Source organism: Pediculus humanus, genomic scaffold, assembly GCF_000006295.1.
Source record: "Pediculus humanus corporis 1103172108293 genomic scaffold, whole genome shotgun sequence".
NCBI classification, from domain to species: domain Eukaryota; kingdom Metazoa; phylum Arthropoda; class Insecta; order Psocodea; family Pediculidae; genus Pediculus; species Pediculus humanus.
In genome coordinates, this window is record NW_002987862.1 from 418,214 (window position 1) to 445,282 (window position 27,069).

General features: G+C 28.3%; 2 protein-coding genes across 2 annotated transcripts; one reads left to right on the forward strand and one right to left on the reverse strand.

Moving 5' to 3' along the window:
* Window positions 1-8,319: 8,319 nt before the first annotated feature.
* On the forward strand, window positions 8,320-8,625 carry Phum_PHUM547150 (uncharacterized protein; the record flags this gene model as incomplete). Its single annotated transcript, XM_002431737.1, has 2 exons — window positions 8,320-8,341; window positions 8,423-8,625. 2 exons carry the CDS (start codon window positions 8,320-8,322, stop codon window positions 8,623-8,625), a joined length of 225 nt encoding a protein of 74 aa, XP_002431782.1.
* Window positions 8,626-20,967: 12,342 nt separating this feature from the next.
* On the reverse strand, window positions 20,968-26,813 carry Phum_PHUM547160 (uncharacterized protein; the record flags this gene model as incomplete). The annotated part of the gene is given in 8 exon segments (XM_002431738.1): window positions 20,968-21,128; window positions 22,842-22,948; window positions 23,464-23,547; window positions 24,238-24,262; window positions 24,338-24,408; window positions 24,419-24,524; window positions 26,119-26,158; window positions 26,763-26,813. 8 exon segments carry the CDS (start codon window positions 26,811-26,813, stop codon window positions 20,968-20,970), a joined length of 645 nt encoding a protein of 214 aa, XP_002431783.1.
* Window positions 26,814-27,069: the final 256 nt, after the last annotated feature.

A 27,069-nucleotide genomic window follows, 5' to 3' on the forward strand; every position in this document is an offset into this window, starting at 1 on the left:
ATTATTATTATTATTATTAATATTATTATTATCTTGGCATGAAAAACAACAACAACCAATTTTTTTTTTGTTTCCCCCCCTTAATTTACCGGTAGTGAAGTTTACAAAATCATTTTTTTTTTTTTCGGGGTTTATTATTATTATTATTATTATTATAACTAAAGATAATTTTCTCCTTCTGTTTTTTTTTTTTTTTTTTAAACATTCGGACCCCCATTATTATTATTATTATTATTTTTTTTTTTTTTGGTATCCTAAACGATTTAGAAAAAAAAGATAAAATGGCGATAAAAACGATTTGATCGATGGTGAGTTTATACCAAACTATTATCATCATCATCATCTTTTTTTTTCTTTTGTTTTGTTTTATTTTTATTACCTTAAAGTATCTTTTTTAATAATCTAACCAATAAGAAAACGAGTTGGTTAGTTAGTTAGTTAGTTTAAGTCTTTCTACTGCCACGATAGAAATCATTAATTTAAAAAAATTTTTTTTTTTTTTAGTTTTTTTTTTACTTCTGGCAGTTAAACCAAAAATTTTTATAATTAAAAAAATTTTTTTTCCGGGGGGGGGAAGGGGGAGGGGAGTGTGGGGAGGAGGGGGTTTTGTAATAATAATAATAATAATTATTTAAATTTTTTTTTGAATGATAATAATAATAATAAAATTTTTCATTCATTATCGTTCTTAAACCTTTTTTGTACCTTTTTTTTTGTTTTATCTCGTTTTTAAAATCTTACGTCATAGGTGGTTTTAAAATAAAAAAAAAAAAAAACAAAAAAATTTAAATCGTTATAATAAAATGTCTCTCCCCCCCATCTCCCTCCCCTCCTCCTCCCTCTTTTTCTCTCTCTCCGATTGATGACATAAAAACATTCGGTTTGGATATCATCAAAATAATAAATTATTCTTTTTTTTTTTTTTTCATCAAAGGATTCCATCTTTGTGAGAGAGAGAGAGAGAGTTTTAAATTCAATCTATAAATATTATTAAATTATTTTCCTTTTTTATAAAGAGAGAGAGAGAGAGAGAAAAGTCGGTTTTTTATTTTTTTCTCTACGATTCTTTCCATTAATAATAATAATAAATTTTTTTTGTTTTGTTTCATTTATTTATTTTTTATACGAGGGAAAAATAAATAAATAAAAAAAAAACCGTTACGAACAACAACAAACGAACGTGGCACGATGTTAAAAAAAAAAAAAAGGTCAAATATTTAAAATAAAACGATCGAACGACGACAACGACGGGAACCGCCATGTTTAAAATTAAAATAAAAAAAAAAAATTCTGGAAGTTTGAATTTGGATTGGGTTAGTTGGGATCAGTCTGGAGAAAATTTTTTTGGCGATTTTACTATCCCTGGAATTTTCAACCTTTGATAAAAAAAAAAAAAAAAAAACAAAAAATTAATTTTTAACCGGACGAAATTTTATATTCGACTTATTATCATTATTATTTTGTATTTTTCCAGTTTTCCAGTTTGAAAAAGAAATTTTTTGGTGATGATAACAAATGATTAAGAAGAAGGAAGAGAAGGAGGAGGAGGAGGAAGAGAAGATAGGATGAGAAATTATTTAATTAAATTATTATTATTATTAGAATTTTTAATTATTTCGGGTTGGTTATTATTATTATTATTATTATTATTATTATTATTATCGAACCGGAGAGAAAATTAGAAAAATAATTGTGGGAAATGGATGATAACCCGGAGGGGGAGAAGGTTTGGGAAATTTTTTTTGTTTTCGATAATCAAATTAAAATATTTTTCGTAACAAAAAAGTTTCAAAGGGGGAGGGGCAGGTGGGTAAGTGGGATGGGGGGTAGGTAGGTAGGTAGGTAAGGTAACATAAAATGCGGCCATTTTGTTTTTAATAAAAAAAACCGTAAAAAAAAACGATTCCAGCGTTCCATCCATTTTTAAAATATTTCCGTCGTGTTTTGGGTTTTTTTTTTTTTTCATGGAACTTTGTTACAAAGCTGGAACCTTTTTTTTTTCTTTTTTCTCTCCTCTTGCTGGAATTTTTTAATCCCTTTTGGGCACATTTCAAAATTTTAATTATTACTTTTAAAAATAAAATAAAATAAAATTATAATTTTATATAATTAAAAAATATTTTTGTATAGTTTTTCTTCTCCAAAACGAAAAACAAAAACAAAAAAACAATTTCACGATGTTTTTTGATTATTATTATTATCACCATCACCATCATCATCATCATCATCATTATTATTATTATTATTATTATTATTATTGTTTTCCGTTAAAAAACGAAACGATTTTTTAATATCAATACGTGTTTAAAATTTTTTTTTTGTCGTCGGTTTTAAACAATTTTTTTTTTTAAACTCTGATTTATTTTAACGTGTAATCAATGACAAATGACACGTCACCGTTTGCACGACAACAACAACAACAAACAAAACCGGAAAAAAATTACATTACGTTAAATACAACAACAATCGCACAATTAATTTTTTGGTAATAAATTTTTTTAATATTATTAACATCTTTATCATTACTGTCAGTCATTATTATTATTATTATTATTATTATCATTCATAATTTTAATGTTTGTTTGTTTGTTTGTTTGGAGGGATTTTTCAACATATATTCCAGGTTTCTACCCGACCGACGATCCCTAAGGAATAAATTCTTGAATATCAGTGATGATGATGCTGCTGCATGCCTCGTTTTCTCTTGTTATGACATCACAAAAATTCTTGTAAGTTAATCATCATCATCATCATCATCATCATCATCAACATTGGTTAGTGACACGTGGAAAATTTAAAGTTTATATAAATGGTAAAAAAAAATCGTCGCACGTGATAAATAAATAAATTTTTCCAAAGATGGCGGTGAGTATTTTTTTTTATTTTTCTCAACAAACCGAATCACAATTATTATTATTAATATTATTATTATTATTATTATTATTATTATTATTATTATTAGATTTATTACCTTGTAGATATGTTTTTAAAGAGAGTAATAATAAACCGAAATATTTTTAAAATGAGTTCTTGTTAATAAAAGTAACGCAATAATTTAAGTTTTGTAATTAAGGGGTAAAGTAAAAAAAAATTTTTTATCATCATTATTATTTAGTAAAAGGTAATTAAAAATTAATTTTTTTTTCGGTAATTTCTCTCTCCCCCTCCCCCCTCTCACCCTCTCTAGTTTCGGCCATTTATTTAATATCGTTTATAACAATTTACCATATTTATAATTTTTTTTTCTCTCTTCAGGTTGGTTACTTTAAAAAATTCCATTAAAATTTCAATTATTCATTTAACAAAATAATTAACGCGTGCGTGTCATTAGAATCATTTTTGACACGACGTCAATTAACAACTTGTAAACTATTTAAAAAAAAAAAAAACATAAATTTACTCATAATAAAATTCTCCAGTATAAATTAACGATGAGGTTTATATACGTACGTAGAAAGAAGGATGTTGACAAAATGTTTCATAATTTTTACGTTAGAGCGCAGCACATGTATCAAAACAAAACGTGTAAGTAGAATAAATTGGATTAATATATTTTGTTTTTATTTCAATCGTTTCGTTGGTCAGTTATTACTATTTTTTTTAAAAATTATTTATTATTATTGAATTGTGTTAAAAATTACGACGACGAGGGTGACGACGACGACGACGACGAGGGAAAATGAAGGAGAAGGAAAAAAAACAAAAGAAATTTTTAAATCGATAAATCAAAATTTAAAATATTATAAAGGGAAGGGAAAAAAAGGAAAATTTTTTTTTTTGATTTTGTGAAAACGAGTTTCGATTTAGATAAAATACGATTTTTGAAAGTTTTGAATCCTTGGAAATTTAATCCCGATTCTTTGAGTTAGAAAACGGAAATTGTGTCCAGCTACTGCACTCTCTCTCTCTCACTCTCTCCTTTTTCCCTTTTTCTCATTTCAAATGGTTTTCATTTTATATTGTCTCCCTTTCCCCCTTTTCCTCTCACACTATTTTTCCGTTTCCGGTCAAGTTCATCTTATTTCGGGGTTGGTAGAAAAGAGAGAGAGTGAGAGAGAGAGTGTATTAGATTTTTTATTACCATTTTCAAATTGGAAGAGTCTAGTCGAAGAAAAGGAAATGATTTGAAACGTTTAAATGCATCTTTTTAAACAAACAAACAATTTATCCAGGTTTGTAAAATAATAATAATAATAATATTAATGTCGTGATAGAAATGAATATCGATTTTATATCGTCATCACATTATATTAAGATATAACGTGGCAGAAGAAAGAGAGAGAGAGTGATGGAAAGAAAAATAGAATAATTTAACAAAAAAAAAAATTTTTTTTTTTTTTTTTTTTTTTTAAGTTCATTAATTTAACGTTATTATGAATGAGATTGATAACACGTTGTTTGTTCTTGTTGCTGGTTGTTGCTGGTTGTTGGTTGTTTGTATAAATTTTAAAAAAAATTAACATGCAAATTTTTTTTTTTTTGTCTTTATTTAATCTGGCATTTATTAGTAAACGAGTTACCATGTCGATTAATAACGCGTATTTTTGACAATCCCTCCCCGTTCTTCTTCTCCCCTCCCTCCCCTCATCTCACTCATCACCCCCTCTTTCTCCTTACGACCCACCATTTTTCCAGTCGTTAATTTCCTGGAGAATTATTATTCTTTCGATTTTGTTTTTTTTTTTTTTTTTCTATCCATTTTCGACGTTGAATTTTTTCTATCGTTCGACAAAACCCGGTTACAATTTCATTACGACATTAATGATGATAATAATAATAATAATAATGATGATGATGATAATAATAATTAGGACCGTAATTATTTTATTAAGTAAAAAAAAATTGTAATTGACGTGACGGCGAAGTGGAAAAGAATAAAAATTGTAAAAAAAAAAAAAAAAGAAAAAAATGAAACTTTATATGATTTTTGAAATTATTAACCAACCAATGACGTACAACCATTTTAAAATATTATTGACGTAATCATAATAATAATGATGATGATGATGATGATAATTTTTATTTGTACGACGAATGAATTTTTTGAATTTTTGTTTTTTTTTTTTTCATTTCATTTTCGTTTTGTTTTTCCCCTTCAGGAAAGAGAAAGGAAAAAGGAGAATGGAGAGGAGGGTAAGGGAAAAGAAGTGGGGGGAGGGGAAATGATAATAATAATAATAATAATTTCAAAACACTAATTATGAAAGAAGAAAATAAAAGGAAATCTTTTTATATAAAATCCAACAGAGACAAATGAGTTTGTAAAAAATGTTGTTATGGAAAATAAGATTCGTTAAAAAAAAAAAAAAAAAAGAAAAATTTTCTTATGAAAATCACTCGAGGGTTGAATAAAAGACAAAGGAAAGAAAAATTTTTTTCCTTTTTTTTTTTTTTTATTCCTTCCCTTTCCTTTGTTAACGTGGGCGGTGGGGGAGTCGAGGGAGGAGGAGAAATAAAAAGGGGAGGTTTCGCATAGAAAAAGTTTTGTTTGTAAATTAATTTTAGACAAAGTCGGAAAAATCTTTTCTTTTTTTTTTGGAAAATAAAAAAAAAATAATAATAATAATAATAATAATAACAAAGGGGGGACCTGGTGAAATTCATAAAAATCATTAATATTATTATTTTATATTTCAATCAAACGAATTTTTTCTCTGTTAAATTTTATTATTGAAATTATTTTTCCTCGAACCTTCTCGTCTCTTCTACCGGATTTCGTACCTATCTACCTATTTACCCCCACCCTCTTCTGTTGCCCCCCCTCCCACCTCACCATTTAATTTGATTTATTACCTATAATTTGTATTTTTTTCGGTTAAAAAAAAAACAAGATTATTACTTTATTTTTATAGGTCACGAATTTAAAAATCGGCAGTGGAAAAATATTTTTCTTTTTTGAAAACGTGCCTCGAGGATTAAACGTTTCGAAATAATCTTTTCTTCCCCCCTCCTCACTCCCATCGTCTATATTTTGTGGGGGTTCCCCTCAGTGATGATGATGATGATAAAATTAAATAAATTAAAATCTGCCGCATTTGGCTTAGCGATCAATATTCAATTAATTAAAAAAAAAAAAGAAATATTTGATGTTAAGGTTCACGGGGGGCAACTGTCTATTGACACTTTTTTTTTCGATAGAGAGAGAGTTAATAGAAGAAAAAAAGAAGAAGAAGAAAAATATGATTCGAGGACGCGATATATAGCACATAAGTCAATTACGATTGTTTGTCGTTGTTTTGATTGATTGATTAAAAAAAAATTTTTAAACTACGACGATCGAATGATAATTTATGGCAAAATTTTTTAAATAAAATAACGTGGCATTAGAATAATAAAAAATTAAATTTTTTTAAAAGGTTGAATTTCCCGCTCGGGTAGATAGTGTAAAAATTTTATCGTTTTTTTTTATTTTGTAGAAAAAAATTTTGTGATTATTATTTTTTTTTCGCAGGTTTTTTGTTTTTGCCGGCGGGTGGGATTTTTAAATCCCGGAAACGGAAGTACGAAACTCATCGTCATCAATCGATGATATTCATAACAAGGGATGAGGTGACGTATACGATTGGTAAAATTATCAAAAAAACTCTTTTTTGGAATTTAAAAAAAAAATGATGATTGATGGTAAATAAAAAAAAAAAAAAACGTGGCAATTATCGGCTGGAAAATATTTAAAAAAAAAAAAAAAAACTGGAATCGACTGGAGAGAGAGAGAGAGAAAAAAAACCTGTTGTTATAAACTCGATTAAAAAAGAAACCAAATATTGTATAAAAGAAAACCTTGAAAATAAGAAACCTGAGAAGAAATCTAATTAGAAAAAGGTAATTAGAGTAAAAATGGCTGGAACGGAATTTAAAAAATTGTATACGAGTTAACAAGATGAATTTTTTTTTTTTTTCCTCGTTCCAGAATCTGGAGAAAACATATTTTTTTTTTTTTTAATCTCTCGTTCGTGATTGGTTAGTTATTATAATTATTATTATTATTATTCGTTTCTTCGTCCGGTTGTTGTTGGTTGTTGTTGTAGTTGGTTTTTTCTTCATCTCACCGTGAAATAATAAAATAAAAAAAAAAATTTTTTTTTGAATGAATTTTTTTAATAAAAAAAAAACACGCAAATGTAATTTTCTAGTACCACGATTATCATTACGACAATTTTTATATAATAATTATTATTTTCTTTTTACACTACTTTTTTTTTTTTTTTATTCACGGTTTTTTTATTTTTTACCACACATATAATTTCGTGCCACGTTCGTAATTTTTTAAAAAAAAATTTATCGATTCGAGATTTCCCCTCTCTCTCTCTCTCTCTTTCTAACCTTTCCGCCATTTTGTTTTTTTTTTTTTTTTGAAAAAGGAGGGAAATCAATTAAATTTAAACGTATCTTCATTAAATATTAAAGACGGCACATTAAAAAAAAATTTTTTTTTTTTCAATTTATTTTTTCATTTTTATTTATTAATAAACCGGAAATAAATAAAAATTTTATTTATTTATTAATTAATAATTAATTAAATACGAAAATAAATAAATAAAATAATTGTTAATAAATTAAAATTTATGTACGTTGATATACAATAGTATGACGAAAATGTGGCGAACTGTCAAAAAAAAAAAAAACTTTAATATTTAAATAATAATAAAAAAAATTTAAATTTATCGATTCACTAACCGATCGCTCGATTGATTGATTGATTGATTGATTGATGAACACGTTTTTTTTTTTTACATATATTCTCTCTCTCTTTTTTTTTTTAAATTCCGTGGAAAACGTAATAAAATTCGTTACGTAAATATTCGATTACATAAGTTTTATTATTGCCCTTAAGAAAAACACGTGAATCGAGAGAGAGAGAGAGAGAGAGAGAGAGAGAGATAGTGAGAGAAAAAGAGAGAGACAGTTAGGGAGAAAGAGAGAGAGACAGAGAGAAAATCAAACAAACAAAAAAAAAATTGTCAAATTCAATTATTAATAATTATTAATAAATAAATTCAAGAATAAAAAAAAAAAAAATTTTAAAACATTTAAAAAAATTATTTACGATCATTATTATTATTATTATTTATGCAATCGATTATTATTATTATCATTATCATTATTATCACTATCACGAATCATTTGCGTAACTTTTTTTTTTTCAATAATGATAATAATAATAATGATAGGAGGGACGACGGTGATTTAATTCGATTTTTTAAATTTTATTAATTTTATGACGTCATTAATTTTTTTTCGTAGAAGGCACCATTTCCGGTTTTTCATGGCAAATCCTAGAACCTGAAGAGGAGAACTTCCGTCGTTTGTGACTTTGGAAAAATGATTGCTGGAACGAAATCCGGTTGGATTATTTCGTAAAAAAGAAAAAGAAAAAAAAATTCCCAGCGTGTATTTCGACTGCGTTTTGAACTCGTTGCTGAAGAAGATGCTGGAGAAAATGCTGGAGAAAATACTGGAGAAAATACTATAGAAAATGCTGGAGAAAACGCTGGAGAAAATACTGGAAAAAACGCTGGAGAATATACTGGAGAAAACGCTGGAGAATATACCGGAGAAAACGCTGGAGAAAATACTAGAGAAAATTTTTTAAAAATTATTCCGTCGTCAAATAATAATAAGTTTTGATCTGGAATAAAATCGAAACGGTTCCAGAATTTTTTTGTTTTTTTCATTCGCGAAGTTTATGTTTTTCTTTTTTTTTTCTGGAACGAAATTTATTCCAGGAATTTTTTTTATTTTTACAAACGATCATTCAAAAATTTATTATTTAATATTCAACACGTTCATTCTTCATTTTTTTTTTCCAGTAGTTGAAATGCAATTTTATAACTTTTATAACTATTCTTTCCATTCTTTCTTTCTTTCTTTTCTCCAGTTTTTTTTTCTTATTTACAATAATTCTACTTTTCTTTTTTTTTTTTTTGTGCTATCTATCAAAACCACCTGACAGTTCCACTTTTAAAAAAGATTATTTGCATGGATGCACTGGAAACCCAAAGGATGAGTAAGGAAAAAAGGTAAAAAAAAAAAAAAGAAAAGATGGAGGATGGTTATAAAACGGGAGCTTCTGTTACTTGCTGGAGAAAAAAAAAAAAAACGTTTTCTCGAAATATATTTTTTTTCCTTTCCTTTCCTTTATTTTTTTTCTCCAGTTTTTTTCTTCTTCTTCTTTTGCTTTTTTTATAACTTTTCACTTAGCAAAAAAAAAAAAAAAAAGTTTCCTTTTAGGAATTTATTTTTGACGGTTTTTTTTAATTAAATTTTTTTTTTAGTTTTATATTCTCTGGAAAAAAAAAAAGCCATTTCTAAAGTGACACGTTAACTTCGATAAGGGAAAAATTGCAGCACCATTATCATTATTATTATTATTATTATAACTTTTATCTTAAATAAAAAAAAGTTTATTTTCTTTTCTCTCTCTCTCTCTCTCTATCTCTCTATCTCTCTTTTCTACATTTTCATAAACTAAAATTTATGGATTCGAATGTTTGTAAAAGTAAAATTTTTTTTTTTTCCAGTCGGAAAATGTCCGGAAATTTTTTTATTTTGATTTTCAATAGATGACCGACAGCATCATCATCATTACATCATCATCGTGTGACGTAATAAAAATTTAAATTTTTTATTTATAAATCTAATGCATAATTTTAAATATGATTTTACTGTCGTTTTTTTTTTGCAAATTTTATTCTTTTTTTATATGGTTATTCGTTTTTTTAAAAAAAATATTTTCTGATGTATTTAAATAACAGTTTTATAAAATTATTCATGCTATAAATTTAAAATTATAATAATAATAATAATAATAATAATAATAAGTTACGTACGACCACATTCCAAGATCGGTTACGACAGGAGTTCCATGCGCAGTTCTGTACGATCAACAAATCCACACTGACAAAACTGTGCTAGCCAACAAATCGGATATCATCCTCAGGCATAATGCGGAAAAATGGTGTAAATTAATTGAGGTATCCGTGCCGGCAGAAAAAAATACCACAGCTAAAGAAGCAGACAAAAGGCTGAAATATAGAAATTTGGAAATTGAAATAGCCAGGATGTGGGGAACAAAAATAGAGAGGATTCCGGTCATAGTGGGAGCATTGGGAGCCATGCCACCACATTCAATGAAAGGAAATTTAAAGAAGATTTTAAAGAACCTTAAGGAAGAAACCATCCAGGAAAACGCACTATGTGGTACGGCCACATTCTTAGGAAAATATTATAAATAGCACCACCAAAATTCGAGTATTTGTCCCTAAGGAATCGGGTAGAAAGAAAAAGAAGAATAAGAAAAATTAAATAAGTTACGTTATGTCAACTTATTTAAATTAATTTTTATAGTTTTATTTAATAATTTAGTTATATTACATATGTATTAAAAGTTTTTTTATACAGTCTACTTTTTTTTAATAATATAATTATTTTTTTTTATAATTAGTTTTTTATTTGTACTCCTGATTTTAAGCGAAAATCCACTGTTCCATTTTATTTTTTATTAAACCTCCTTGAATCTTATGTTTTACTGATACATCGGAAAAAAATTTTCGATGTTTTTAGTTAAAAATGACCTTGAGCGCGAAAATCCAACGTTTACGATTTATCCTAAAGTAGGTCGACCTTGAATACAAGGCCATTAGTTTTACATTTCAATTTTGTGAAAATTTTCATGGTCACAATTTTTCAATCAAGGTCGACCTTGAATACAAGGCCACCAGTTTTAAAATTCAATTTTGTGAAAATTTTCATGGTCACGTTTATTCAACCAAGGTCGACCTTGTTTACTGTTTACGCTAAGTAGGACGACCTTGTATATTTTACCTGGCACACATTTTATTTTAAGCGGGAATTTTTTTGAATTATTTTACTTTATACCTCCTTGGATCTTATGTTTTACTGATTATTTTGAAGAAATTTTTCGATATTTTTTAAATAAAATTTTAATTAACACTAAATTAAGGATAAAAGGCATGAGGGAAAATTATGAAAGGGGAAAATAGTAGGAAAAATAAGTATTGAAATAATTGTTTGCAATAAGTTATTAGACAACTGATTTATAATTGTAATATCTATATATAATTAATAAAAATAATTGTTACATTGTAATATTTATAATTGTACAATCATAACAAGATAAAGACAGAACAAAAAAACAAATCTTGACATAGTTGTGAATCTCACTTCTCTTGTTCCTGGTTGTTACTCTAGAGATATCAGCCACTGGAGCCCAGTACTGGAAATAACTTGTTTCCATCGAATATGATAAGGAAGACTAACAAGAATTGTTGTCATGCCATAGGTTATAACAAGAGGAATGCAGAATCACTGATATCCAGGCGTTTATTCCTTAGGGATCGGCAGGTAGAAACCTGAAATAAATATTAAAAAACAATTAAACAAATATTAAGACAAATTTTTGAGATTATGAGTGAAAATAATAATACTAATAATAATAATAATCGTATCGTCATTGTCCAGGTTTTTTTTTTTATTATAAAAAACCAAAGATTTATATTCTACTTTAAAAACGCGAGTTTAAAAAAAAAGAAATTTTTCAACGATGATTACAATTATATCCATTATTATTATGGTCACTCTTAAACACGACAAGGCTCTTATTTGGCGGGGTTTTTAAGGTTTCTACCCGATTCCTTAGGGACAAATACTCGAATTTCGGTGGTGCTATTTATTGAGTATTTTCCGAAGAATGTGGGCCGTCCCACATAGTGCGATTTCCTGGATGGTTTCTTCTTTTAGGTTCCTTAAAATCTTCTTTAAATTTCCTTTCATTGAATGTGGTGGCATGGCTCCCACTGCTCCCACGATGACCGGAATCGTTTCTGTTTTTGTTCCCAACATCCTGGCTATTTCAATTTCCAAATTTCTATATTTCAGCCTTTTGTCTGCTTCTTTGGCTGTCTGGTGTTTTTTTCTGCCGGCACGGATACCTCAATTAACTTACACCATTTTTCCGCATTATGCCTGAGGATAATATCCGGTTTGTTAGCTGGCACAGTTCTGCCAGTGTGGATTTGTTGATCATACAGAACTGTGCATGGACCTACTGTCGTAACCGGGCTTGGAATGTAGTTGTACCACTCCTTGGGTAATCCATCCATTCCATATTCTCGGCATATACTCCAATGGAGATATTGACATAATTTCTTCTGAGATTGGGCTTTGCTATCATAAGTTGCAAGTTGCCCTTCTTCCATTATCTCGTTTTCTTTGCCCTTTTCAGTACTCCTTTTTTTGTAATTTTTTCTTCCGTATGTATAACTTGGGCTAAGATGGGTCCTCTTGATGGGATTCTATGTATTTTCCCATTCCAATTATGGCATTCTGGTATGCCGCTTCTATTTGTCGTAATCCTCTTCCTCCATCTTTCCTGCTGACGTACAATCTATCCACATCAGCTTTTGGATGTAATGCACCATTCATAGTTAATATTTGCCTTGTTCTTCGGTCCAGGTGCGTAATTTCTTCTTTTGTCCAGTCGACGAGGCCAAAACTGTATTCTATTACTGGAACTGCTAATGTTCCGATGGCGTTTAACTTATTTCTTCCATTCAGTTTCGACTGTAATATAAGCCATCAATATATAATAATCATATTTAAGCTGTAATATAATAATCAATCTTTTAAAATATTCCTTCTTTAATGTTTCCTAATTTTAATGTTGGCTACCCCAAAATTTTCTTCAATCCCCAAATATTTGTATGTTGATCCAGAGTCCAATTCTTTAACAAGTTCTTCTTCGGAATCTTCTATATTTTCCTTCCGTTTTAACTTTCCTCTGACAATATTAACTCTGGCACATTTTTCCAAACCAAATTTCATGTTGATGTCAGAGGAAAAAGTTTGAACCGTCCTTAGCATTTTATTTAACTCCTCTTAATTTTTTGCATAAATTTTTAAGTCATCCATATACAGCATATGGGTGATTTTCCTGCCTCCTGGTACCAACTCATATCCTTGATTCTTGATATTAATCTGTCTGGACAGAGGAATTAGAGACATGCAGAATAAAAGTGGCGACAGTGAATCTCCCTGAAAAATTCCTCTTGTTATAAATATTTTCCTAGAATTATTATTATTATTATTATTATAACGAAATACAAAATGGCGGAATTATTTTAATAATAATAATAAGTAAAAACCGGTCAAAAATCTTTCAAACGTGCTCTTCTTTCATTCCATTATTTTTTTTTTTTTTTTGTTATTCATGTTCGTGGCATTGAAAAAAAAGAGAGATAGAGAGAGATGCGGCCGTGATTAAAATTTTCCAGAATGTTCGAGAGATGATCAAGTTACTCACAAACATCGTGAACATGATCACGTGAATTATTATTATTATTATTATTATTATTATTATTATTATTATTATTAAAACCAATCATTCGTGCACATGATTTTTAAACCCTCCGGCTTTATAAATTTCTTGATGGTTCACTCGGCTACAAAAAAAAAAAATTTTTTTATTTTTTATTCTGTGGTCAGACAATAAAAATAAAAATAAAAATACGACACAGAGAGAGAGAGAGAGAGAGAGAGAGAGAGAGAGAGAGAGAGGGAAAGGGAAAGGGAATAAGAGAGATAAAAAAAAAAATTATCATGATGTTAAAAAAAAAAAAGTTTCAGTTGGAGGGCCTTAATTATACATCAGAACTGACCAACGAGGTTACTTAAGAAGCGAGGTACCATCATCAACATCTGTAAAGGTCGTGGTCTGGTATTCGAAATAAGTAATACAACAACAACAACAACAAACACAAAAAAAATTTCTTTTTAATGAAACGTTTATAAAATTAAAAAAAAAAAAAAAAAAAAACGAACAAAAGTTTTTATTTCGATCGATTATAATTTTCCTAATAAAATTTTTTGTATTTGGAAAAACAAACAAACGAACGAATAAATTCATCGTACCTACCGTCGGATATATAATTTTTTTATTTTTTTTTTTATAATATAAATAATTATAAATTTTTTGTTGTTGTTTTTAATTACGTAATTAATCACGTGATCTAATTGGGTGTGTTTCTTGTCCACCAGAAGACAATCGATTGTAAGTTTAAGTTTTTTTTAAATTTGCATTTTTTAAATAACATTTGACCTCAAGCGTTTTACCATTATTATGTCATGCAAGAATTTTTTTTTTTGGTTAATCATTTGATGAATGATTTGTGTTAATTTTTTTATATTATCAAAACGCCGCGTTTTTTAAATTTTCTACCGTGGAAAAGAGAGAGAGAGAGAGAGAGAGATAGGGCGTGCGTACGTAAGGTGGTAAAGAGAAAAAAAAAAAAAAAAAAACTATTACATATTTAAAAGATATTTCCAGTAAGGAAAAGTTATTTCCATTTGAACTAATTTAAAATTCACAAGTTTTCTCACTCAGAAATATAAAACGCGTTTTTAGAAAATTCAAAAATATGTAAAAGCTTCAAAAGAGAGAGAAAGAGAGAGAGAGAGAGAGAGTAAAACATTTTCTAGAGAGGAGAAAAACCATTCAAAAATTTATAATTCAACCCATTTTTGAAATTTGTATGAGATAGAAAAGGAAATATTCTTTAGGGTTTGACGCCCACGTTAAACGTCTACCCCCTCCCCTTTACTCATTCACTTCCATCTCTCTCTCTCTCTCTTTCTCTTTACACAAATTTGAAAACTCATTTTCCAGGGAAAAAAAAGAAAAAACTAAAAACAAAAAATAGAAAATTTCTATCATTCAAAAAATAATTTTTTACTTTCTTCTAAACACTGATAACGACTGATAACGAATTTTTTTTTTTTTTTTTAATTCGTTAATTTAATTTCGGTCGGCGTAAAAAGTAATAATAATAATAATAATAATAATAAATTTTTTAAAATGACGTTTACGTCGGATTATCATAATCGAATCGAATATGCATCAAAAAGCTTTTATAAATCTCACGCCCACTAAAACTAATTTAAATTATCATCATCATCATCATCATCATCATCATCATCATCATCATTATTATTATTATCATTTCGTGGCGTGAATAGCAGAAGAAAAAAAAAATTGAAAAATCCGATCGAGCGTGAGTTTTTTTAAAGGCTGTTACGTTGTCTTTCATCCTCGGTTATGTTGGCAGTAAAAATTAAATTTTTTTTTAATTCCTGGAGAAGAAAAAAACAAAATCTGGAGACAAATTCCAGGAAGTTAATTTCTTTAAGACCCCCCGCTGGAATTTAAAAAAAAAAAAAATGAAAAACAACGGACGTACCTTAAATTTTTTAAAGTTTTAAAAAAACGACTACGACGAAGTTAAAAACAACCCCCGGCGGAATTTTTCGAAAAAAAAAAAATTTATTTTCAGGTAGGATGTCATAATAATAATAATACTAATATTTCTCTCGGTCGGATTGGGCTGGGGGTGTTCGCGGGGGGGGGGAAATCGACGAAAAAATTTTTTTTTTTAAAACGAAAAAAAATATTCATGTTTGAATAAATTCGTTACACGCGCGTTGTTCCACTCAAAACCGGAAACGTTTCTTTTGGTTAATAAGCCTTACAAAAAAAATCATTAAAAATTAATAATAATAATAATAATAATAATGATGATGATGATGATGATAAAATTTACGATCGTTTTTTTTTTTTTTTTTAAATAATTGACGATTTATTAACAAGTTCGATTAAACGATTTCAAGTGATTAAACTATCAAAATCGTTAACAGTCAATATATCAAAATAACGGCAATAAATTCCAGAATAAAAAAAAAAAAAAAACATTCGAGAAGGTCTCCCTTCTTTTAAATATATATAAAAAATTTTTTTTAAAGTTTAGGGGGGACATGAGAATTAAAACAACAGCAAAAAGATTATTATTATTATCACGGTGGTCTTATATTTCGGCAATTAAAAAATTATTATATATCACGTCAATAATAATTTATAATGACGGATATATATATATATATAAATGGATTTAGTTTCCGGTTTGAGTTTTTTTTATTACTCTATGAAAATTCATTTTTTCTTACGACATTTTGAAATTTTTTCCTTCAGATTTCTTTTTTCTTTTTTGCTTTCCACAAGGAAAAATTGCCATCGCTCGCTCGTGTCGTTTAAACGTCGTCAAAAATTTTGCTGTAGGTTAATTCCGAGAGAGAAATAGAGAGAGAAAGAATTAAATAGAAAAAAAATACGAAGAAAAAAAAACAAAAAACATTAACAACAGCAAAAAAAAGTCTTTTTTTAAAAATTAAATTTTACTTTACAACAGGACAACCAACTATTTTTTTACAGTAGCAAAGAAAAAAAACGGTTAAAAACCAATTCAAATTTTTTTTTTTTTTTTTTTTTTTTTTTTACTTCATTTACAAAACTTATTAAATTTATATGTATACATATATGTGTATGTATATACACACACACACACTCGAAAAATAATAATAATAATAATAATAATAATAATAATAAGTCAACGACCATACCGTGCTGGTCACACCGGTTCCCGTACGATCACCGAAGTTAAGCAGCATCGGGCGTGGTGCAAACTTGGAAGGGTGACCGTTTGAGAACGCCACGTGCCGTTGGCTTAAAAAGAGCAAAAAAAAAAATGAGAACAAGACAAAGTAAGAACCAAAAACAAATTTTGTTCTACTGTCGACCTGAGGCAGCTCGACGAGAACGTGAATTTCACTGCTTCTGACCCTGGCCACTCCAAAGATGTTAGTCACTGGAGCCCAGTTCAGGAGACAAATCGTTCCCATCGAATAAAGATGGACTCAGGAAGACCTTCAAGAATTGATGTGGTGCTATCTTATAATAAGTGGCACCACCGAAATTCGAGTATTTGTCCCTAAGGAATCGGGTAGAAACCTCGGATAAATACTTAAAAACCCCGACAAGTAGCCTTGTCGTGTTTAATGGTGGATAATAATAATAATAATGATTAAAATGAATTCGTTTTTAACCGCACACAACCTTAGAGTATATACGTATTTCAATAATACCTTGTTTTTTTCTCTCTGTTAAAAATTTTTATTTATTTATTTATTTATTTGAGCAAGAAAATGGTTTATTGATTTATTTATGTATTTATGTATTTATTTATTGACGGATCGAGGGCTAAATAAATTCGAGAAAAAAATTATTTACAACCAATAAAAATAAAAAATTTTTTTTTTTTTTTCATCTTGTTCTTCCGCGTAACAACAAAATACGACAAAGTTTTTTTGCGAAAATAAAATAAAAAAATTTCATAGAGAAATAAACAAACGACAAACGACAGAAGAAAATGAAAGAAAGAAATAGAAAGAAATTTGCGATTGTGGGGGGAGGCACTTTCATTGATTAATAAAAAATCTGAAAGAAAAAAAAAAAACAAAAATTATTTTTTAAACATTTTATTTATTTATTTAAAAATTTTATTATTATTATTATTATTATTATTATTATTATTTTACATTATGGTATTTTATTATTATTATTTTTTTTTTGACGAAAAATAAGGTTTTAAATTAATAAAAACAAACAAAAAAAATTTCAACAACAAACAAATAAACGTAATTTAAAAAAAAAAAAAGAAAATTTAAAAAAATTATTTTTTATTGTTTATAAACGACTTTCTCTCTTCAATTTATATTATTACTATTATTATTATTTATTTATTTAGTAAAAATACTAATTAAAAAAAAAGAATTACCAACATGACGAAATTAAAAAAAAAAAAAATCGACAGAACGAAGTGACATATATATGCAAAATTATAATTTTCCACATATATTTAAATTAACGAAAAACTCCATAGAGAAAATAAATTCATTTTTTTTTGCCTCGTCGCGTCCACGTTCAGAAACCGAAATTTTCGTTTTTTCCCCTCTCCCCCCTTTCACGAATGTAAACAAAAAAAAAATGCAAAGACTCGTTCATTTCCATTAATTCATTAAAGAAAAAAAAAAAATTTTTAATTTTGTGTTAAAAAAAAAAAGAAAAGTCGTTTATTATTATTATTATTGTTGTTATTATTATTATTATTATTATTATTATTATTATTATTATTATTATTATTAAATAAACAAGAGTTTTCGTTTTAAGCTTTAGTTTTCGATTTAGAAAATTTCAATTAATAAAAATTTAAAAAAAAAACAAAAAAAAATTTTAAAGAAATTAAAAGCCCTCAAATGTTATTATTATCATTATCATTATCATTATTATCATCATCATTATTATTATAATTCGAGATATTTATTTAATTCATTATTTTCGTAAATTTATATATATATATATATATATATATATATATATATATATATATATATATATATAAATCAATCAATCGTAAATTTTTTTATTTTTTATAAATTAATAATAATTAAATTTATTTATTTATTTTTTTACACATTCACCGCACGAATAATTTAATAATAATAATAATAATGATGATAATGATAATGATAATAATAATGAAAATTTTGGAAAAAGTGTATAAACTGCACGAAATTTCCCGTTTTAATAATAATAATAATAATAATCATAAAAGTTTATTTAATTTTTAAAAAATTTTTATTTTAAATAATAATAATGATGACGATGAAATAATTTTAATAATTAATTATTTATTCATTTATTTATTTATTTATTATTATTATTAATTTTTTACATAACTGTACAAAAAAATTACTAATAAACTGTTTTTTTTTAATAAGTTTATACACACACTTTTCCCCCGATTTTATTTTTTTATCGATTTTATTGATTTTATTGATTTTTTTTTTTTTTAATGTTCATACATATGTATAATTATCATTATCATTTTATGTTTTTTTTTTTTTTTAAATATCTACATTTCCCGATTGTTTTTCTTTTTTTTTTTTTTTATTTAAAATTTAAAATCGTACTTACATCATATATATTTTTTGTACAAAACATCACATTAAAAAAAATTGAATAATTGTTCGCACCATAGTCATAAGCATTCGACACGAAACTATCACCACCACCACCATCGACACCATCTTGCAGTTGAAGAGTAAAAAGAAGAAGGAAACAACAGCAACAGCCAACACACAAACTTGAATTCTCATCACCATTCACTATTTTTTCTCTTATAACCTCCGTACTCGTTGTTCATCTTCTTCTTCTTCCTGTAATTTTCCTAAATTTTAATCATCCATTTCCGGTTTATTTTTTTTTCTTTCACGTGTACACGCACGCACGCACGCCCCCTCCCCTTCCCTCTTCGAAAAAACAAACAATTTTCAAATGCTTTGACTTGGTCGGAAACGATAGAAAAAAAAAAAAATTTCAATTTCATTTTTATATATATATTATCATTATTATCATAATCATTATTATTATTAATTATTATTATTATTATTATTATTTTCACTATATTATCGATTTATTTAACGTTTTTTTTTTTTATATTCCAAGTACCATCGCGACGGTCACTTTTTTTTTTTCTTCTTTTTCGGTAACATAATTTAAAAAAAAAAAAAAAATTTCATGATTGTTTGTTTGTTTGTTTGTTTGAGATCTAAATTCTCTTTTAACTTCTTCTTTATCGTATACTTTTTTTTTTTTTTTTGTTAAGTTTAAAACTTGTTACGCGCGTTTTTTTGTCGGTTTAAATACCACAATCCCATAAACTCGCGTATTTTTTTTTTTCGGGGTTGACGACGATGACGAGGAAGGGGAGAAAAAACGAATGGAAAAATATTCGTTCATCTATCTTCTGTTTGTTCGTTTGTTTGTTTGTTTGTTTGTATTTCCGGTTGTTTGGGAAATTGATAACTTTCTTCGAATCGTAACAATTCTCGCCGTAACCCGAAATTAAATTCTCTCTGTAAAAAAAAAACAAAACAAAATCAATGAATTATTTTCGTTCAAAGGTTTTTTTTTTTTTAACGTGGCAGCAACCTTTTATTTAATGATAATAATAATAACATTACTCGTCACACCGGTTAATATATATAATTTTTTATTAGCTCGCGCAAAAAAGAAAAAAAAAAAAAACAATTAACGAAACTCGTATAATTTAATAAAAATTCTCACGTGAATTTTAATTTAAATTAAATTTTCAGGTACGAAAACAGGTTTTTCCCGCGCGAAAAAAAAAAAAAAAAAAATTTATCCGGTTATCGTCATTTATCTCTGATCGTACGTTTTATAAAAAAATGACCAACCACCACCACCACCACCAAGTTTATTTATTTACAAAAAGTCACTCTCAATTAATAATTGTGAAATTTTTTTTTTTTTTTCTAAAAAAGTGAAAGGAACGTTACAAAAAAAAAAGTCAAAGTTTAATGATTATTATTATGATAATAACAAACAACAACAACAACAACAACAACCGAGAGTTACGATTTGAAAAGAGAAAGAGAGAGAGAGAAAGAGAAAAAAAATTTACTTTAAATTATTACGGTAATTAAAATTATTAATTGTTAGCGATCGTTTTTAGGTCGCAAACGCGGCGAGGAGGGAAAGGAGAGGGGAGAAGAGGGGAGGGTTGTTGCTTTTGTCGTTGCCGTTGTTGTTTGTTGTTGTTGTTGTTTTGTAATTTTTTTTGAAACGATTGCGTAAAAAACGCAACAAATTTACTTTATTTCAAGGTTTTTTGAAAGTTTTTTTTTTTTTTTTTTTCATTCGTTTGTGTCCGTTGTTTGTTTGTTTGTTTGTTCGATCAAAAAAGAAAAAAAAAAAAGAAAAATTATTATTGTTGTTGTTGTTATCATAAAAGGTTTGTTGTGTTTTAATAATATCGAGAAAAGTGACTTTTTTTCTTTGTTTTCAATTTGCTGGAGAAAATGGCGATTGGACGGAAAGAAAACCGGGTGGGGATGGGGATAAGGTAGGGAGAGGAGGGAAGAAGGGAAGGATCGAGGCGGGGGGGAAAAAGTAATTTTTTAAACTCACCTTTTTTTTTTTCTTTGCTTTGCTTTTTGTTTTATTCTGTTTGTCTTCTCTTATATTGACTCGGATGACTAGGACTACAGATGGTGGCCGTAATATTGTGGTGGGTAATGATATTCGTTGTGAAAACTAGGATCTCCAGGCGGCCGATGCATCATTTGAGCTTGACCGTCCATCATGTAACCCATTGAACCGTCTGGACTATATGCTCCGCTCGGACCTGCGTGAGGTGAAAAAACTAAAGGTTACCGGGGTCAAATCCCTGTTCTTCACCCGATAAAAGGTGATTGGTAATGTTTTTTTTTTTTGCTTATTGTTTTTGTGTTAGTTTACGACGATGGGTCATCAAGTATCATCCAAAAATTTGTTAATGAAATTTTACTCTCGGGTACGATCGGCGGATTTCGTTAACTTTCGGCGGAAAATTTTTTTCCACCCTTTCGGGGAAAAAAATGACGACGACGACGATGGCGGCGGCGGCTTTCGAGACAGAGAGAGAAAAAAATAATAAAAATAATTTTTATCCCGTAATGTTTTTTTTTTATTTTCCTTTCTTTTAGTTTCTAGTTCCACGAACTTTTTGTTTATCGGCAAAAATATAAAAAAATGAAAAAGCGTGGATAAGAAGAAAAAAGCAAAAAGAGAGAAAGGAATAAATTGATTTTATTTGTCCTCATGAAATTCAATACTTTGCAACAATTTCAATCGGCGTTCCTGGAGAGTTTTCCTTCCAGAAAGAAAGAATGAAAGAAAGAAAAAAAAACTGGAAGAATCGGGAGGAGCCCCCACGCTGGGTTACAACAAATTGACGTGTGTGATTGATGGAAAAAGGGAAAAGCTCCGCTTTCTATTACGATATTTGCTTTTTCTTCCTTCTTATATACCTTTTTCTTCCTTTTTTCTTTTTTTCCTTTTTTTTCTTTCCTTTTGTTTCTCTATCGAACGAATCAAAAAAATTTTCTTTTTTTTTTTTTGTTAATTGGATCCCCTTTTTTTTTCTTTGGAAAAAAATCTTTTTTCGAAATGAAATTTTTCCACGATCCTTTTATTCTTCTTCTTCTTATTATTATTATTAATCAATTATTTTTTTTTGATCTACCCCCTCCCTCCCCCCTCTCTTTTTCTCTTACTATATCGACCGCTTTTTATCTTCTTCGACTGTTTTTTTTTTTTTAAACGCAAAAAGGCGTTCGGATTATAAATAAGAAAAAAAGAAAACCGTTATTGATAAAATATTAGCTGCTTATATATATATTTTTTTCCCGAACGTGAATTACGAACGTTTGAAAAAGGAAAAAAAAAAAAGGAAAAAAAAAGGAAAAAAGAAAATTTTCTTTTTTCTTTTTTTTTTTGATTCTATTGAAAAACCCCCAAGATGAAATCACATAATGTAAACGATAAATCAAACCCTAACCATTGTCCTTCCTTTGAAAGTGGCCGATCACATTCACATCGCTATCACAAATCAATAAAGCCCCCCCCTCTCGTCCTCGTCGTCGCTCTCACCCTCTACCCCTCTCTTCCCCCTCGCTCGCTCACCACACGCACGCACAAACTATCTTATTCCTTTGATTCCTTTTATTTTTATTTTTTTTATTTTTTTTTCTTCTCATAAATTTTCTTTAACAGTTCGTAAGGCTTTTCCATCTCTCTCTCTCTCTATCTCTCTCTCACTCACTCTTTCGTCCATTTAGAGAAAACTGTTCGATAATCGTGGAAAAAGATAAAGTTATAATATCGTCAAAAACTGTCGTCTTTAGTACTAGTCGAGCTTTCCAAGTGACCATAAAACCTTTCTCCTTCCCCTCCCCTTCCTCTCCCCTCCTACCCTTTCCCCATCCCTTTTTTCCTTTTCCATTTTTTCCATTTTGTAGTGAAAAAAAAAAAATTTAAAACGTTTTTGTTTGTTTGTTTGTTTTTTTTTTTTTTTTTTTTTTTTTTTTTACCAGACGTAAATATTTTGAGAATTGAGACGTTTTCGCCGTTTGTTCATTTTTCACTTTTCCAGCCTGCCCCCTACCTTCTCTCCCCTTCTTTCTCTTCATCCCCTCGTACTCGCTCCAAAAAACGAAAAAATTATTCTTATATCCTATTATTAACTTTTGGTATTTTGTCGTTTCGTGTACGAACACGAAAAGTTTTTTTTTTTTTTGCTTTATTTCCGGTTTTGAAAAAATTTATCCCTTTTACTTCCGTTTCCTTTTACTTACTCGCGTATATACGATAGTAGTAGTAGTAGTTAAACGATTGCGTAAAAGTTTTTTTTTTGGAAATAAATCCTTTTCCACCATTAAAAATTTCAACCGTATAAAAGCTTTGGGAAAAAAAGCAAAAAAAAAAAAAAAAAGGAAAAAATCGAAAACCTTTGGAAAAAAGGAAAAAAAAAGGAAAGAGAGAAAAAGAGAAAGAGAAAGAGAGAGAGAAAAAGTTGAAAAGTGTCTGAAAAATAACTTTTATTGTCAGTCATTTGAAAATTGCTTTTTTCTTTTATATAAAAACTAAAATTTTCCATCTCTCTCACACACACTCTCTCACTCTCTCTCTCTCTCTCTCTTTCATTTTTTCCCTTTTACCCTTCCAGAAAACCGTGACTAATGATCCAAACTCCAGACTTGGGTTCGTTCGCTTTTATTTTATTTTTTGGGCGCAAATATAAACTTTAATAAAAACTTTTTTCTGTTCTTTTTTTAACGTCTAAAATTTGACCGGAAAAACCCTTGAAAAAAACTAACCGGAAATAGAACAAAAAAAAAAAGAAAAAAAACAAAAAAGAAAATTTTCACGATAAACGACACCGATGGGGACAATACGAAACGATATACAAATTACAACATTCGACGTTAAGAGTTTTTTTTTTTCCTTTTTTCCTTTTATTCCTTTGGCCGTTTACCATTTAAAAAAAAAAAATGGAAACAAACATCATCCTCTGAGATTTTACGACTTTTTATTATACGAATATAGCTTATTTTTTCCTTTTTTTTCCTTTGTTTTATTACGTTATCGCGATTTGAATAAACGTTTTTTTTTTCTCCTTCCCGGATAGTGAATTTTTTCTTTGGTCGCCGCCGCTTCCGTTTCCGCTTCCGCCATTTCCGCCAAATTTTTTTCACGTTAACTGTACTTACCCTTTTAATAACCGTACCGAATTTATACCTAACTAAATAATTTACTGAACAAAATCAAAAATAAAAAAAAAAGCCTAATCGTGCAAATACTTGACCCCTTATTTTTTTTTTTCTACCGAAAGGTTGGTAGAATTGATTAAAAAATAAATAAATAAAAGTAAAAAAAAAAGTTCTCAGAGCGAACTTACCCGCTCGATTGGACTGGTCAATCATGGGCTGAACGATCCTGCGGCGGGCATTGATGAACCTTTTTGAAAAGAAAAAGAAAGAAGAGAAAGAGGGATTAGGACCCAGAAAAATAATTTTTACTCGACTAACTTACCACTTACTCCACCTGCTCGATTCGATTGGTCAATTAACGGCTGAACAATCCTCCGCCTTGCATTGATGAACCTAAAAATACAAAAATTTAAGCGCACGACCTGGATAGTTATCATCATCATCATCATCACCACCGCTCTGCCTCTGCCTGCCTCTCCTTCGTCTGTCCTTTATCACTAAAACCACCCCTAAGAGTATATGATCAATATGATGATGACGACGACGATGATGACGTCACAACTGTAATAAATACTACTACGTTAATTGTTTTTTTTTATGTTGTTTCGAATTCGATCATCACCACAGATGCAACAACCGGCGAAATCGTATTAATTTTTTTACGATTTGATATGTTGTCTTCTGACACGTCAATTTTTTTTTTTTTTAAAATGTTGTTTTCGAATGTGAAATACAAAAAAAAAAAAAAAAAAAACTCGAAACCTGAAAAAAAATAACAACATTAATCCGCGTCTCTTTTTCTCTTATTATTCTTCTTCCACTTTTTTTTCTCCTCTTCTTCTTCTTCCACGTCTTCTTATCGTTAGAATCTGTTACTAAAAAAAAATATAAAAAATTTTCTGTTTACGTCTAGAGAGAAAAAAAAAAAAACTTTAATATAATTAGTAGAAAAAATAAAAATCGTTTCACGTTAATTAAAAAAAAAATTTTTTTCTTTCTCATCTTTCTCTTCGGCGTCGCCATTTTGAAATTTTTTATTAAAAAAAACATCATCGTTATCATCATCATCATCATCATCATCATCATCATCATCATTATTATTATTAAATTTTTAAATTTTTATTTTTATTTACGCGGTGACTGCGACTTTTTCGAAAAAAACTACGATTCCGCGCCTTTTTTTTTTTCTCCAGAATGTTCGAAAAATTCTACCGGTTTTTTTTTTTGGTCTTATCACGATTTTCTTGTCAATTAATTTTTTTTTTTGAAAAATTCCAGCTACCTTACTGGAGAAAAAAAAATAAAAAAATTTATGATAACTCTAATCTAATTAATCATCTTCCAGATCAAATTTTTTTCCAAACTGTAAATCTAAATATGGCTTCTTGAAAATAAAAAATAAAATAAAAACTTTAATCGTTTACACGATAATAATAATGATAACGATGATAATAATAATGATAATGATAATAATGATGATAAAAAACGAGAAAGGTATTCAGTTATATATGACTGTCGAATTTTTCTGTAATAAATCAACATTCATCAAAATAACAATAAATAATAATAAAAAAAAATTTAAAATTTGGCGCGAAATTTTAAAAATTTAAATTTTGGCGTGAAATTATAAAAATTTAAATTTTGGCGCGAAATTATAAAAATTTAAATTTTGGCGCGAAATTTTAAAAATTTAAATTTAGGCACGAAATTATAAAAATTCAAAAAATTGTTTTGTTACTCATTCAATTTAACATTGAATCGATATAACAAAAAAAAAGGTGCAAAAAATTATTTACTCACAAAAAATTTTTTAAAGTATTTTTTTAATAAATAAAAACGGTTGCCAACTTATGAAAAAAAAAAAGTTAAAAAAATGTATTAATTACAAATAATAATATCCTGGAATGCGTTTATTTACATCACACACCCTCTCTCTCTTTCTCTCTCTCTCTCTTCTATTTTTTTTCTAACCATTATCACACTTTGCATTAATTGCAAAATCAATACTTATTCTTCTTATTCTTCTTGTTTCTCTCCCACTCTTTAAACAGTTAGTCAAAATAGAGAGAGTGAGAGAGAGAGAGAATAAAAGGGACATTTCACCCCAATGTGATGGATTTGATCCATGATCACCCCCGAGTAACTCCGATAGAAAATGAGAGAGAATGAGAGTGAGTGAGAGAGACAGAAGCACAACGCTAACGTTATACACAAACCGTTTTTTTTTTTTTTTAATTTCAATGAATCCAACAATCGAACAACGGGAAATACGTGCAAAAAAACTAAAAAAACGGAACCGGAAATAACAAAATGTAGCAAAGAAGAGGAAACAAAGAAGATGATTTTCAGGTTTGAAACGAACGAATTCCTCTCCATCGTTCAAAAGAATCAAGAGTAGAAGAGAGAGAACCAAACAGCATCTGCATCATTTGAAAAGAAAAGGCAATTAAGTATTTGATACTCTTTCACCCCCGATTCTAAATCCGTATTAACGTCTTAGTCAGTCACAAGGGGTGGAAATGTTATTTTTAAAAATATTTACACCCTGTTTGAACACAGCGTGAATTCGACGTTTGTGAACGTGTGTGTGCGTATGTGTGTGTGTGGGTATACGTATAAAAAGAATACGAATACTTTCACATGATGGCAGCGGTAGGGGTGGTAGCGGTCGTGTCGGTGGTAACGTTTCAAACTATTCAGGTGAGAGGAGTTTTTCTTTGACGTTGTCAGTTTCATATAACAATTACCTTGTTAAATAATTCTTCGTGCACGGTGTATGATGATCTTCTTCTTCTCATTTACCATCCATTATGATGAATAAAATGCTCCTTCATTTAATTAGAAATTGTTATCGTTACTTCTCTTTCTCTCTTCCCCTCTCTCTTCCCTCTCCCCCACCCTCTCTCTCTTTTTGTGTGTGTGTGACGTGATTCCATCAAATTTAAATATTTTCTTAATTTGAAAACGCGTGCACCACCACCATTTTTTTTTCTTTCGTTCTTTCGTTCGTTCGACAATCACTGACAATGATTCGACAATTTTTAACCTCCTCGT